At 42.4% G+C, this 15,437-nt stretch overlaps 1 protein-coding gene across 1 annotated transcript in view; it reads right to left on the minus strand.

The window, feature by feature from the left end:
* Positions 1–725: 725 nt before the first annotated feature.
* LOC121915501 (IgGFc-binding protein-like) overlaps positions 726–15,437 on the minus strand; it is a 21,979-nt gene continuing 7,267 nt past the window's right edge. The window contains 15 exon segments of the mRNA XM_042439816.1: positions 726–1,016; positions 2,623–2,822; positions 3,582–4,152; positions 4,768–5,345; positions 5,473–6,037; positions 6,932–7,530; positions 7,926–8,499; positions 9,087–9,415; positions 9,960–10,101; positions 10,464–10,663; positions 11,573–12,152; positions 12,952–13,541; positions 13,981–14,545; positions 15,291–15,434; positions 15,436–15,437. The exon segment at positions 15,436–15,437 is cut by the window's right edge and continues 465 nt beyond it. Coding sequence (XP_042295750.1) covers positions 726–1,016; positions 2,623–2,822; positions 3,582–4,152; positions 4,768–5,345; positions 5,473–6,037; positions 6,932–7,530; positions 7,926–8,499; positions 9,087–9,415; positions 9,960–10,101; positions 10,464–10,663; positions 11,573–12,152; positions 12,952–13,541; positions 13,981–14,545; positions 15,291–15,434; positions 15,436–15,437 — 5,930 coding nt within the window.

Genomic DNA, 15,437 nt, shown 5'->3' on the forward strand with positions numbered 1-15,437 from the left:
ATGAACTGCATGAAATGTGATACCAGGAAACTCTTCTATTCTGAAGAATTTACTCCAGAGCTTAAATCTGCAGAGTTACTACCAGTTGTGAGGAGCGCAGGGAAGCATTCCACGGTGATTCAGGTAGCTTTTAGACATCACTGGAAGAAAGAAATATGGAGGAAAGAAGTATTATAAACTTGTTTTAATCTCTGTGCATTATCCAAATACTTTGTCAGATCATGGAGCAGTTTTTTGAGGCACATAATTAACAATACAGATAATATTTCTCTTTCTATGCACTCATTATCTCTTTTACTTTACAAGGCCACAACCTAAATAGTATTATTTCCTGTGTGTATGGAGCAATTGTGAGGCAGCGTGGTATAGTGGTTTGAACATTAGATAGAGCCATTGGCCAAATGCAATAAAGTATATGAGACATTATGAGACTCTGACTCTGGAGACCAGGGTTCGAATCCCCACTCAACCATGGAATCCCACTGGGTGACCTTGGGCAAGTCACACTCTCATCCTCTGAGGAAGGAAAAGGCAAACCCTCTCCGAACAAATACTGCCTCAAAAACCCCAACATAGGTTCACTTTAGGGTTGCCATAAGTCAGAAATGACTTGAAGGCAACCAACAACAATGGAGCAATTTTCCTCTCTCCTGCACTTCAAATAATAATAATAATAATAATAATAATAATAGAAATATCACAAAGACCACCCCTCTAAGAACCACTCACCAGCCAGAGAAGTCAATGGCCTTCCAGGCATCAACAACCTCAGCAATGTTTCCTGCTGTTTCTCCATTGGGCAGCATCAAGTCATCAGCAGCATTTCCATTGAAGTTCCCACAAGAGGCACACAGTTTTCCTCCCAGGTTTTCACTGACTTCCACCATCACTTCCCCACAGGGTCTGAGAAGAATTTTGACTTCAGAAGCCAAATCAATCACAACCCCATCATGAGAGTTGCTTATAGATACGTTTTCAGATGCTGCTGCTGGGAGTGATACTCTATGTCCATTTACCTGAAATGCAGAAACACAAATATTAAGGTATTGGATTAGTATTGTATTAAGGCAAAAAGATGCCAAGGGACTGTGCATCTCCCAATTGGAAGATACACACAGGTTCTCTCTCTTTAACAAGACTAAGAAGCACTTTTGTGTCCAGGTAAGCAAAAACAGCTAGGCTTCTGTAAAACATGCACTTCCATTTCTGCATAGCTCCTAACTGTTTATTGTTCATTTTAATGTAGGGTGGCAATTTTAGACTAGAGTCGTATACGGAGATGGACGAATTTTGCAATCACAATCCTTCCTTCCTTCAGTTTGTCAAATTTCTGCCCACTCTCCTAGTGTAATATTTTTGCATGTGTTTTTTGCAAATGTGTGAACTTTCCCATGTAGCAATTTTATATGATCTCCCCCCCCCCCATGATGTGTATATTTTCTACCCAAATATTCAAATATGCATTCTTGTATACATTTTTCTTCACTTGCTGGCTTTCTTTGATTGAAGTCTGCCCATTTGGAGTGCAAATGTGCCCAAGTCTGTGTATAAGTGCAATGAGTGTCCATTAAGTTCTCATGAAAATGTGAACAAAACTAAGTTACCTGTTGACCATTCAACCAAGTTCATTTCATCTTGCTCCAGGTACTTACCCATGCTTCATTACTACTTTTCACCGTGATAAACACCCCTTGGAAAAAGACATGTATTGTTGACACGGCTGCCAAATCCCAACTGTGACATTCTTGGACCACTGCTATAATCCTGAACCAAAAGGGGTCATTTTGATTACAAAGAGAAGCCACTTCATAAATTCCGTTGGAAAGGATTCGTCCAGAGGCACCATCAAATGAAATCAGCTGTGCTCCAGGTTTCAATAGACACTCTCCCTTTGGCCCCATGCAGCCACGCACACCATTGTGGAGGGAACATATGTCTCCTTCATGGCACCTGGTTTCCTCACAGACTGCATGGCCTAAGTCATGACAGCTGCAGTTCTTCAAACAGCCTTCCAAGATGATATTTTCTCCAGTCTGAAAAATGAACAACAGAAAAAAAGAGAATACTCAGCCCTCCACATTTGTCGTTTTGACTTTTGCGGATCTGATCATTCACAGACTCTATTAATATGTCCTCACTAGGAATATCTAGGTCCACCAGTGTAGCTCTTTGGTCAACTGTAATCAAAAGTCGCACTGAAGGACCTAGAGATTCCAAGAGAGAATACTCCATCAGGCATTTGTAGCTCCTCCAGTGCAATTCTGTCAAAGAAGACTTTCATCTCTGAAATGTCCCTCAAACGTGGAGGAAGTGTGCATGTTTGGAAGCTTGGCACACTTCCTCAATCATCATGCAAGCGTTGCTCCCTCTAGCATCCCTGAATTGTCTCAAGGGGAGTGGATTTCCTATGAACGCAAAGTTTGCGTTCATAGGAAACCCGCTCCCCTTGAGATGATTCAGGGATGCTAGAGGGAGCGACAATTGCATGATGATTGAGGAAGCGCCCCAGGCTTCCATACGCTTCCTCCATGTTTGAAGGACTTTTGACAGATGTCTTACCAGTGATTCATCCAGGTATGAAAATCTTCATGATTCAACATTCAAAACAATTATTTCACTTACCTTGATGTAGCGCCCCTCATGTACACAGCCACAGCTCTCCATTGGCACACATTGATCCCCATCAAACAGGTAGTCACTGTCACATTGGCACCCTTCAAAGCATTTCCTAGTGCATTGTCCTGGAGAGGACAAGCTTGTGCAGGTGAAATCACAGGTCCTTGTACACAGCTCATAATGGCTGTTGGATGGGCAGGTGAGAGCTGAAAAGAGAGAAGGGAAAACCAGTGATAGGAGGTGACAGAAACAGGCCAGCATGTATTAGGCACCAGCTACACATTCCTGGAAAACTATTATATCCATGTCCTGTTGAGAGACAAAGCAGGACTGCCCGCCACAGAATCTAGAGTTGACAAAAGCATAATTTGGTATTGGTTCAAACTGAATGAGATGGCTGCCACAAGGTTCCCCAAAAGGGAGATTTGAGCTAGAACATGCCAGCACAAAATGACTAAATATTCCATTTTGGTAAAACAGGGAGCCTATAACAGAATATCAGTTCAACTTTTTAAAGCAAATTAAGAAATTTCATCATCCCTGGATAGGGAGGTCATAAATAATAGCTACACTTCTTGGTGATTCGCTGCTATTAAAAAACTCCATCAGCTTTCCAGCTATCTTTGTCATTTTTATCACCCCCCTTTGAGGAAGGCTTTTCACAGAACTGAGATTTCAACACATGCCAACCACCTTCCTGGAGGATAGCTATCTTCACATCCTAGTAACTTCCAAGACTGTGTATTTGCAATAACGACTGCATAGAATACTTAGTGCTTTACCTACTGTCTTGTCCACTGTGTAGAGAGTGTCGGTTGTCACAATTTGTGTCATAAAGCAGTGTCTGGCCAACTCAGAAGATAGTAACTTTTTGTTATTTGACAAAATGGACAACAGGACAAAAATATAAAGCCTTAATATTCAATGTGGTAACAGAACATTAGAATATAAAAGTGCAAACTTACGGCAGAAAGTGTTTGTCCTCCAGGCTCCAATTGTAACTCCAGCAGCCTGGCATGCAGCTGCATAGGCTTGGATGCTCTGACAGAGGGTCTCTCCTGCACCATTGGATGCACACATCTCATACAGACAACTGTTGAAGTATTCAGCAGGATTCACCAAGGAGTGACATTCTTTGAATGGGCCTGATGTGCTTTGTATTATTCCACAGGAACTCTCAGGCTGATACGGTGCTGTCTCGGTTGCATCACAGTTGGGACATTTTTTGCCACAGCTGTCAACACAACTAACACCACCAATGGGAACTTTCCAAGAGACCCCAAATTCATCAACACTCTGGGTACTTTTCCCATTGGGTAGAGTGAAATCATCAGATGCATCATTATTGAAGTTACCACATAGACCACTGACATGTTCTTGATATGTAGTGGGTATAGAGACAAGGACATAAGAGGACGAGTCATAAAGGACTTTCAGACCAAACCCAGACTGGATGATGATATTGTTTCCTTCTTGGTTAGCCCAGAGTTTCCCATCATTTGTACTTATTGGCAAATTGTAGAGTTCTCCATTCACCTGTATTAATAACAAAACAAATGAGACTATGGACACTGTTGTTGACACTATATATATAATTACAGAGCATATGATCATAATTAGTGTAAGCCACATGTCTTCCAAGGGGAGATAGGCGAGGCACATAAAGCATGGAGGGAAAAGAGGAGTGGGATGTTCTCTTCTCCTGCTGCCTTGCAGTCCATCCTCTATCACACTTCTTAACTATGCTAAGGATTGAGTTGCCAGATACTCATGGACTCATGGTCAAAACCTTAGACATAGAAATGTCACAGGACATGATCCTGGGTGATATTCCAAGGGGAAACCACTGATGATAGCATTAAGTATGAAATCTTAAACATCAAGCACAGTTGTGCTATTGCACATAGTATTTTAACAAAAGAGGAGAATATGTATTCACACTTTTTTCAAGCCAGTGGTGTTACCCTGAGGACTGGAGAAGAGGGTTCAGCCCCTGAGTTTCAGAGTCAAACACTGAGATTTAGAAATCCTGGTTTATGGAGTTTAAGGTAATACGGGACATGAATGTCTCCCTAAACTAATTCTAAAGACTTTGGGTAAATATTGCCAATGTTTCTTTTTCAAAGATACAGAACTCATAGTAAGACTTACCTTGATCTTCCACTTCACTGCCTTTTCAATGATAGCAATGTAGCCATCAAAAGAGACCACAACCCTCTTGGTGAAGGCCCTTTCATTCTCCACAAGCAGAGAGAAGTTTGTCAGCTTGGAATCCTTTCTCTGAACTTGAGCTAAAATATAAGTACAGGTGCCATGGAAATCATAGGCCTTTCTGTCGAAAGTCAAGTAGTGGGAGCCTGCAGCCACACTGCATTTGCCACATCCCACAGGATGGCAACCTTGGATGCCATTCTCCACTTTGCATTCCTCATGGGCTCCACAAGAAATATCTTGGCATTCAACCACTCCACTGTCAGTACAGCGGCATCGCTCCTGGCAGGATACACTGGGATAGAACTCCTCCCCCTTCTTGTAGTACTTGCCCTGATACACACAGCCACAATCGCCAAGAGGAACACACTGGTCCCCACTCAAGACAAACCCAGAGTTACAATAGCATCCTTCTTTGCATGATGGCTCACAGCCATATGGAGGTGAGAGACCATAGCAAGTTGCAGGGCAGCTGTTTCCACAGAGCTCATAATGAAAATTAAGCGAGCAAGCAGGGCCTAGAAGGAAAGGCAATGATATCAGAAACATTGTATATCTACCATATAATGGCTATCAAAGCTTTTGCAACATTACTTTTTTCAACACAAGGATAGTGTTAACTGTGTTTTAAGAGATGACACTTACTGCAGAAAGACTCTGATCGCCATTGTTCAATCTGAACACCCAAAGCCTGACAGGCTGCCACATAAACACTGATGGCATTGCACAGAGTGTCATGTTGACCCTGGTATTGGCAAGTATCAAAGACACAATCATTAAAGTAGGGAGTTGGGTCAATGGTCCCATGGCATTGCCTGAATGGCCCGTCCTTTTTGATGAGGATCCCACAATATTGGTCACCCTTGTAGGTTTGTTTCTGTTCCTCTCCACATACTGGGCAGTCAGTGGTGCAACCCACTGAGCAACCTGGGGCCTCTGCTACCTTCCAGCTCTCTCCAAACTGGGATACACTAGATGCTTGGGCCCCATCCTTCATGATGAAGTCATCCTTAGGGTTCAAATTGTAGTTGCCACAGAGGCCACAGAGGGCATTGGTGTAAGTGCTGGGTACAGTGACTTTGACATAGCTCTTCCAGTCAAAGGTTACAGTCAGGTCAAAGTCGGTCTTGATGAAGGCCTCATTCCCACGGATATAAGCCTGTATCTTGTCTTCATTGTAGAAAGGCAAGCTCACAAAAACATCATTAACCTAGAATGTGATGGGAAAGGAAAGATATTGTCACCGTATAAACTTCACTGCTTCATGGACAAACTGAGTCACTAATATGAACAGAACAGAAATGACATCCCTGGAGATTATCAGATGGGAAAAGGGTGTTCTTGTCCTGTCCTTCCCTTGTGATCACAGGAAAGACTCGCACATGACGTCACGCTTATCCGGACATTGTCCTGTCCAGGAAACATGAGTGACAGCAATTGCGTGAAAGACTTTCCTATAGCATTGCATTGATCCTTTCATTGTCTCATCATTCAAGTGGAATTGTCCTGGTATTTTTGTATTAACGGGATTTTGAGTTAATACAATTCCACTTCAATGACAGGATAATGACAGGATCAGAACTACGTGTATGACAATTGCAGTCATGGATGAGTGTGTCACTGCAACTTGTTTGCCACCAGCCAACTCTGGCTGAAAGGAGGAACTGTAGAAAGATCAGCAAAGCAATCTTCCTTCTGCCAACATAGCAAATTGGATATGATAATAAGCCTAACCCCTTAGAATATCTGCTACCCCCAACTCTAGCAATCCTTGACATAGACACATCTTCTGGAGTCACAGCCAATGGCACTCAGATGGCCTTCAAAGATAGATAGTTATCTAAGGAAAAATCATAACTGTGGCTTGTAATATTTCTATCTGACATCAATTTAACTCTTATGTGACAAACCTAACAACTGATTTAGATGCATAATTGATGTTATCCTGAGAGATTCATTGCAAATTGCCACTGTTGAATCTATCACTACTATCAGAACTAACAAGATCTACAGGGATCTCAAGAACCAGTCATCCCCTGTGAAGTGATCTGTAACATCATAAAAAATGTCCATATACATCCACTGATTTTTCCCATGTCAGTACCTGAATCTTTCGTGGATGCTCCTGACTCAACATAATGGTTACATTATAAACGTTCAAAGTTACAACTTTGGTGTAGGACACCCTTTTATTGCCTCGGTTGTTGTTTTCCACATTGATAGTGAAAGGCCTAAGAGTTGGGTCATCAGAGCAATATCCGGCCAGCTGGTAGACACAGGTCCCCATGAAATCATATCTTTTCCCATCAAAAGTGGTGTAGTGAGGATCTCCAGATGCTGAGCAAGTAGCAAAGCTGATGGGAAGACAGCCACGGATCCCATTATCCACTGCACACCTCTCATTAGCTTTACAGCCAGCTGGTTTACACACAACTATTCCCAGGTTGGAATCACATGTACAGTGAGATTCACAGTTATCATCAGCCCAGAATTCCTCTCCAGGTTTATAGTAGATGCCATTGTAGGTGCAGCCACAGCTCCCTATGGGCACACACTTGTCAACACTGAGGACGTAGCCATCATCACACTGGCAGGTTTCCACACACGGTTCTTGGCAGTAAGAGGGAGCAGTGCGGTCAGAACAAGTAGCTGTGCAAGCACTCCCACAGAACTGATAGTGGCTATTCTCAGAGCATGGCAAGACTGTGAGACAGATAGAGGGGAGAGAAGAGTAACAGACGTTTAACAACTGACATTATGGGCTACAGAGCCAACATGTTGTAGTGATCTGAGAGCTAAACTAGGACCCTAGTAGATTAGGGTTTGAACCCCCTCTCAATCATGGAAACCCACTGGGTAATCTTGGGAAAGTAACATTCTCTCACCATCAGAGGAATCCAAAAGCAATCCCATGTTGAAGAAGGGAAAGACCAGTGAGAAGGAAAAAGAGCAAGATCTAAACCAGAGAAATAGCACTGAGATTGGGAGATAACAATCGGCAAAGCTGGGTACTGTACATTCCAAAACATTCGGATGTGATTGGGGCATCCAAGAACTGTCAGCTATGATCTATTTAAAACAAATCTATTGGCACTCACCACAGCCAGATAGTGTCCTCCAGTCATATATGGTGGCACCTGCCTTTCTGCAGGTCTTAGCATAGGCTTCCAAGGCCTGGCAGAGGATGTTCTTGGCTCCTCCATTCAAGCACACATCGTAAATGCAACTATCAAAGAAGTCATCTGGATTTACTAGGGAGTGACATTCTCTGAAGGGCCCTTCTGAGGTTTTGCTGATCAGCCCACAGTAGTCTTCATTCCCATATAACTCTCTCTTGTTCTCGTCACATGTTGGGCAATTCCCTTGACAGTAATCCCAGCAGAATGGGTCCCGGTCATTGACTCTCCAGCTGCTGGCCCAGTTTACAATGGAGGAAGCCTTGGTCCCATTGAGAAAAGTCATGTCATCCTGTGGGTTTTGATTGAAGTTTCCACAGAGACCACATGTAGCCTTATAATAGCTGCTAGGAAGAGTGATCACCAGATACCAGTTCCAGTCATACGTTACTTGGAGTCCGAAATCTGTTTGAACAATGGCATTGGGACCACTTTGGTAAAGCTTGATCCTCCCATCCTCAAGATTCAATGGCAGGCTCATAATTGTGTCATTTAACTAAAGAAAAGAACAAATGAAAATGAAATAGATCTGGATCTTTAACAATAGACCAGGGATTATTATTTTGGTTTCCTAAGAGTTGCACAATTGTGCCATCACTCCCATGTCACCATGAGCCCAGGAAACAGGAACGTTAAGCCAGCATTGGAGAAGAAAGGACTGGAAAAATCTAAGCCATTTCTAGAAGAAACAGCCCTGCAATGAAGCAAGCTGAAGCACTCTGCTTCAGACTAGATACCTTAATAGTTACAGGAAAAACAGGAATTGGTATCCAAAAGGGGAAGAAATTTCTTGACATCTTCATCCCCATTGCTTAATACTTAATACTGATTTTAGCTATTGCCCTAATTGTATGGTGGGGTATCCCTAGACAACTCTAATCTGTTCTCCTAAACTATAGTACTGGAACTCTTAGCAAAGAATTCTAAGTCCCTCACCAAACTACAGATTCAAGGATTTTGTAGGATGGAGCCATAGTTGTTAAAGTTATAGCAAGCTATAATTGGGCTGTCTTAGTGGCTACATAGAGCAATGAACACTTTTATACTTTGTGGGGTCTTTTATCTTATGGCATGTTAACATACCCTGATTCTTCCAGTTTCCTGCTTGTAGATGGAAATCTTATATCCATAGACATAAATGTTGACCAGACGCACATAGGATACAGCCTGGTTGCCCCTGTTGTCATTCTTTTCATCAACAGAGAAAGGAACCAACGTAGAGTCATTTCCACAGTACTTAGCAATAGTGTATGAACAAGTGCCCTGGAAATCAAAGCTCATCCCATCAAATGTACGGTAATGTGGGTCTCCCCAGCCCCAGCAGGTTCCTGTAAAGTCTGGGACACAATGAGCTTGGCCATTCTCAATTTTGCATGTTTCTTTTTCTCGGCACGTCAAGCCTTTACATGGGTCTGAAATGAAAGGAGAAACAATGTGAGATGGGGTGAGTTTTAGCCATAGATATTTGAGCCAGTGTCTAGCTACTACTACCAAGTAAGAACTGAGGAAGGATGAGAAACCATGCATTGCTAAGTGGTATCAGGAGCCAATCTCAAAATGGGGCAGTAAGTCCCATATTGTGGCTATTCAGAAGCCTACAATGGCTTGCAAATGGTATGAAGCAGTTGTATCATTAGGCGTGTTAGAAATTATGTTCCAATCCATGGCGTGGAAGCTTGAGGAGGGTTGAAATCATGCCATAATTATTGCCCTGCAAGTTCTGGCTTCACAAGACCACTGGAAATATAAGGTTCTGCAGAAGGAAGTTAGTATCAGTGATAGAGGGGTCCATCGCTCTTGGTGATGCTTTCAGTGATAGAATAGAATAGCAGTGGAATGAAGGGGGGAATCACCCATACATACATGTTACAATGAACTTCTTCAGCATACAACCATCTGGCTAAGATGTTTACTTCATATCTACTAATCTATGTACTTGAAATAATCTCTCTTTACCCTTATTAATGCAACTCAGGATGCCATCTTGGATCTTGCAAGTCTCGTCAGTGGCACAGCTGTGGGATTCACAGGTTACCCCCAGACCTGGAATGCAAGTGCAGCTTTCCTGGCATGCATTCAGCAGAACCTTCTCATTGGGCTGGTAGGAAAATTGAACATAATGAAATGTTAGGGCAATTCATCGCTGGATCAGTTGTAGTAAAGAAAGTTATTTTAATGCATTTTTTTCCTTTTGATGAACCTAGTTGTATCAAGAGGAATTCGTTGATTCTGTCTCTTCTACATTTCAACGAGAACTACTGAGGTATTTTAAGATGGAAAGAAACTCTTAGCTGGTATAAAAAAAACTCCTTAGGAATTTTGGGGATGATCTCAGTTTCTTGTAATTTGGTGGGGGAAAGAGCGTAAAGCCAATAAATAAAGCCTGATCAGTGATAGGGGACAAGAAAATGTTGAAAAGTGGTTGTGTGAGAAAAATACAGTTCCAAAGTTTCAGCCTACCTTGTAGTAGCGGCCATTCTTGAAACACCCACAGCTTTCTGGGGCAACACAGCCAAAACCATCAAAGAAGAAGCCATCATCACACTGGCAGCCCTCTGCACAGGTTTCTGGACATGGCATAGGGTCTGTGATCTTGGCACAGCTGGTGGAGCAGACTTGGGCACAGACCTCATAGTGACTATTGACTGGACAGCTGAGAGCTAGGTTAAGAGGAGAAAACACAAATGAGAATGTTTTAAAATGATACCGCTACTTCAAATGGGACAAAAATGGTGATATCTTGGAATATATCCCATAACAACTATTGACTTGGCAGGTCAGGGCTATATGAAAAGGCCATATTATTTAGGAGAAAATAAAAATGCAGAGGTGATGGGGTGGAAATGGGTGAACCCAGCCTATCTTTTGGCAAGTGAAGCTAGACAGAAGGTCCCCTAAAAAGCTTTGTCTGTATGGGCCAAAAAGGCCCATTTCCCCCACCCCTTCTCTGGCATCATCCTGTTTGGACAACACACATCCCAAACCCTGGGTCCAGAGAGAACAATCTGGACAACGTCCACTAAGTTCTGCACTAGAACCAGGCTATACTGGCCTTAACATGGCATAGAATAACATACTTGGTGCTCTGGATCTTCCAGAACGTTCCAGGGTCCTCTATTCCTGTGCCACGGTGCCTGTATACACAGGCATCCCACTGGATCACTTGGCACATCCACCACTGCCACTACAGGGTGCTCATTCTGAGGTCAGAACAAGTTGCCCAGCCATATGACCATCACTGGGTGTCTCACTCTGACCTCAGAAGCGAGTGACCCACGGTGGCAGTGGTCATGTTGGGTGGTGCGGTGAGATGCCCATGCAAACAGCTATTAGGGCCATGAGGAGAAGTCCAGGCTAAACTGAGTAGAAAAAAGGACTACAGTTATTAGTATGGTTATTATTTTTAGGGCCCTGAGGAGAAGTCCATGCAAAAGTAGGCAGGAAAAAGAATATTATTATTATTGAGACACTATTATTGAGTCCCTAAATATTAGGATGATAGGTCAGATATTGCTCACATTTCATTTCCCAACCTATGCATACCTAAATGCCCAGTCTCCAATACTCACGACAGAAGGATGGGCTCCTCCAGGGCTCAACAGAGACACCAGCCTCTTGGCAGGCAGACATATAACTCTGAATACTCTTGCACAAGACTGGACCATCCCCATTGCCCATGCACAGATCATAGATGCAGTTATTAAGGTAGACAGTGGGGTCCACCTGGCTGTGGCAAGTTCTGAAGGGGCCATCCGTTGCAATGAGAATCCCACAGTAGTTGCGCTGCTTGAAAATATCCTTCTTCCTTTCCTCACAGACTGGGCAGTTGTTCCCAGAGCATCCATCTGAGCAGGCTTCAGTAGCCCCAGGGACTAGGACCTTCCATCCAGCCCCAAATGCAGCTACATCTGAGGCTTCAGTGCCATCAGGGAGCAGGAACTCATCATTCTTCTGTCCATTGTAGTTCCCACACAAGCCTTGCATTTGGGCATGGTGAGTGCTTGGGACAGTAACTGTCACATGGTAAACCAAGTTATAGCTAACAATGAGGCCAAAGTCAGTTTCTATCAGGACTTTAGTGCCATGATGATAGGCTCTGAGCTTCTCAGAAGCAAAGGTGATAGGAAGAGGCTGGAATACACCATTCACCTGGGTGAAAGAAAGTATAAATATAAGCTGAACATCACATATACATTTATCAACAGATAATCAAAAAGTAAATGAGATACCATTAAGGTAGTTTGATATCTAGGAAGTAACGAATGAGGATTGTATAATGTGAGTAATGTGTTTTTCATTGTGTTATTGTGATGTATTATATGTGATATTTTGTCTGATTGATAATTTTTTTATACATGTTTTAAAAGTTAATAAAAACTAAATAAAACATAATTTTAATGGGAGCGGGGAGGGAAGCAAGGTTTATATTGAAATGATATGTTACACTGCCTTAGTGAAGAACCTTGATCACAAGTTCTCACTTTGGGAGAAAAATAGGCTATAAAGCCAATAAATAAATAAATAAATAAATAACAACAAAATTATATAAATAATAACAAAATTATATAAAGCATATGTGCATGTAGGACGGCAAGAACAAGGAGATAAATTGCATTATGAAAATAGGAAAGAATAACATTGCAGTAAACTACGAAGAAAAATTATAGTGTTGTTTTTCTAAGAAATTATTAGTATAACTTGGAATCTATATACTCTGGAAGAAGAGAAATATGTGCTTCTTCATAGTACATTTAGAAATGAAATACTTGTAATGCCAATAATAATATTTCACTGATCAGTCTAAAATAAGAGAGTGATACAAAGTCCTTCACTATATTATTTAACTATGATGTTCAACTGAATAGATGAACCAGGACAATGATCAATGCATAGGGTGGAATAGCTATAGATCTAAGGAGTGACACCTCTGTTTTGATAAGAGACTTACCTTCACTTGTCCCTTTGTGTTCTGCAGTAACGTGAGTGTAATCCCATAGACTGTGACAGAGACCATTTTGGTCACAGAGACCTTCCCATTCCCCCAAGGCTCATTCTCCACATTAACAGTAAAGGGGATCAGGGCCCGGTTGCCTGCATTGGTCTTAGCCAAGGTATATGTGCAAGTGCCCTGGAAATCAAAGGCCAATCCATCGAATGAAAGGTAATGAGGGTCACCCGAGGCAGAGCAGGTGGCATTGTCAACAGGGTGGCATTTACGGATGCCACCCGACAGCCTACATTCCTCATTGGGACCACAGGAGAATGGTGCACATGTGACAGTCCCTCCTGCTTGGCACCTGCAGCACTCCTGGCATGTTGGGTAGAAAGTCTCTCCTGCTGGATAGTAGTGACCTTGGTGGAAACAGCCACACTGGGATAGAGGGACACATCGATCCCCACTCAACACAAAGCCCTCATCACACACACAGGCTTCTTGGCACTTAGCTGGACAAGAGACTGGAACATAGAAGCTGCCACAAGTCTGGCCACAGCCCTGAGCACAGAGCTCATAGTGGCTATTGGGACCACAAGAAAGACCTGCCGGATTGAAAAGAAAAGAATATGGAAAGGTGAAAAGACTAGATAAAAGCTCTAGAATGACATCCTAATAGGAGTTATAAGCTTTGCATAGACAGGCTGAAGACTTATAGTCTGAAAGCCACTTTTTGATCTAGCTGGATTCACATCTCACTAAATAAATACTTGTGTCCTTTTTCAGTGGTGGCCTTTTATTTAGGTTTACCACCCCATACAATTTATGCAAATCCTATTCTATTACATCTGATCACTTTAATGCTGAATGCTTAGCATGGGGAAAATGAGTTGTCTCACCAGGCAGCTTCAAGTGAGACTATGGTTGTGTACAGGTCTTATTTAACATAGAATGCAAAACATCTATTGCTTTCTTTTTAATTTTAGAATCCCATTGCTTGTGCTCACGCCACCCAGAGACGTTGCTCTAGACAGATGTACTTACTGCAGAAGGTGTCAGATCTCCACTCTTGGATAGTCACCCCAGCAGCCTGGCAGGCTGCTGCATAGCTTTCAATAAGATGGCAGATTACATTCTGTTGGCCTTCAAAGAAGCAGTAATCATACACACAGTCTTTGAAGTACCCCTCTGGATCAACCTTGCTGTGACACTCTCTGAATGGCCCATTCTGGGCCAGGATGAGCCCACAGTCCCTATTGAGTTGCCGTTGGTGACTCTCGATAGCTGACAGACTGGAGCACTCTCCTTTGTCCACCTCGGTGCAGCCTGGTACCTCCTGCACTTTCCAACTCTGACCAAAGGCTGATGGATTTGATGCCACATTTCCATCTTTCATGGTCATATCATCTTTTTTGTTGCCATTGAAGTTGCCGCAGAGGCCACAAAGGGCACCAGCGTAAGTGCTAGGCACTGTCACCGTGACTCGGCTTTGCCAATCAAAGGTGACAGTCATCTGGAAGTCAGTCTGGACCACTGCTTCCTGTCCTTTTCTGAACAGGGAGATTTTGTTTTCAATGGTGTATGGGAGGTTGATCAGCAAACCATTGACCTAGGATCATTGAAAAAGGGGAAACACTGGAATTGGAGATGCAGTCCTTGTAATGCATGATTCCACCCCAAAGTGAATGTTTACAACCTCCCTGCTTCCCAGAAAAGCATATAGTGTCTTGCCAAAGGCATCTACATAATGATCAATAGTTATTGATTACTATGGCATTCTCTGAAAATAAAACCTGGAATATTTGGCCTCACCTGCTTTAGTTCTGTCACTTCAGTAACCAGCAAAGCAAAAGCTCTTTATGGTAGCTCAATGAAGAAATATAGTTATATTTTTATATATATATATTTAAAAGCCTTGGCCAAATATAGACTTGTATAATCATAATTATGAAAGAATATGTTTTCAAAAACTTTTTAAAAAAGGAATCCACTTAACCTTTCTACCTGAAAGGAACTACAAAGAGGGAAGGAACAATGTCTAAACACCTTAATTGTCAGAATACCATATTCCATTAACACACTCAATGCAGAGTTGAACACTCATGCAGTATCACTGGCCAGGAGACACACCAATGCTCTGTATGTTATTTTCTTTACCTTCATGTTTCAAAATTCTGAGGATCATATGGGCTAGACTAAAGATTTCAGAGTTTTCAGTCAGTCTATGGACACCCAGCTAGCAATAAATAATGACTTGATGTGAGAATGAAGGAATAAAACAAAGCAAAAGCCCATGCACAAATGTTTCAAAAGCTAATCAAGCATTGCAAAGAAATCATACCCAAAGAACTCACCTTAACTTTTGCAGGGTGTTCCCTGCTAATGACAATGACTGTGTTATAAACGTGGATCTCCACAATCCGAGTAAAAGACACCGACTGGCTGCCTCGATGATCATTTTGAACGAAAACTTGGAAATCCACCATGTCCTTTCTTTGTTC

The sequence above is a fragment of the Sceloporus undulatus genome, chromosome 9 (genome assembly GCF_019175285.1).
Source record: "Sceloporus undulatus isolate JIND9_A2432 ecotype Alabama chromosome 9, SceUnd_v1.1, whole genome shotgun sequence".
Lineage (NCBI taxonomy): Eukaryota > Metazoa > Chordata > Lepidosauria > Squamata > Phrynosomatidae > Sceloporus > Sceloporus undulatus.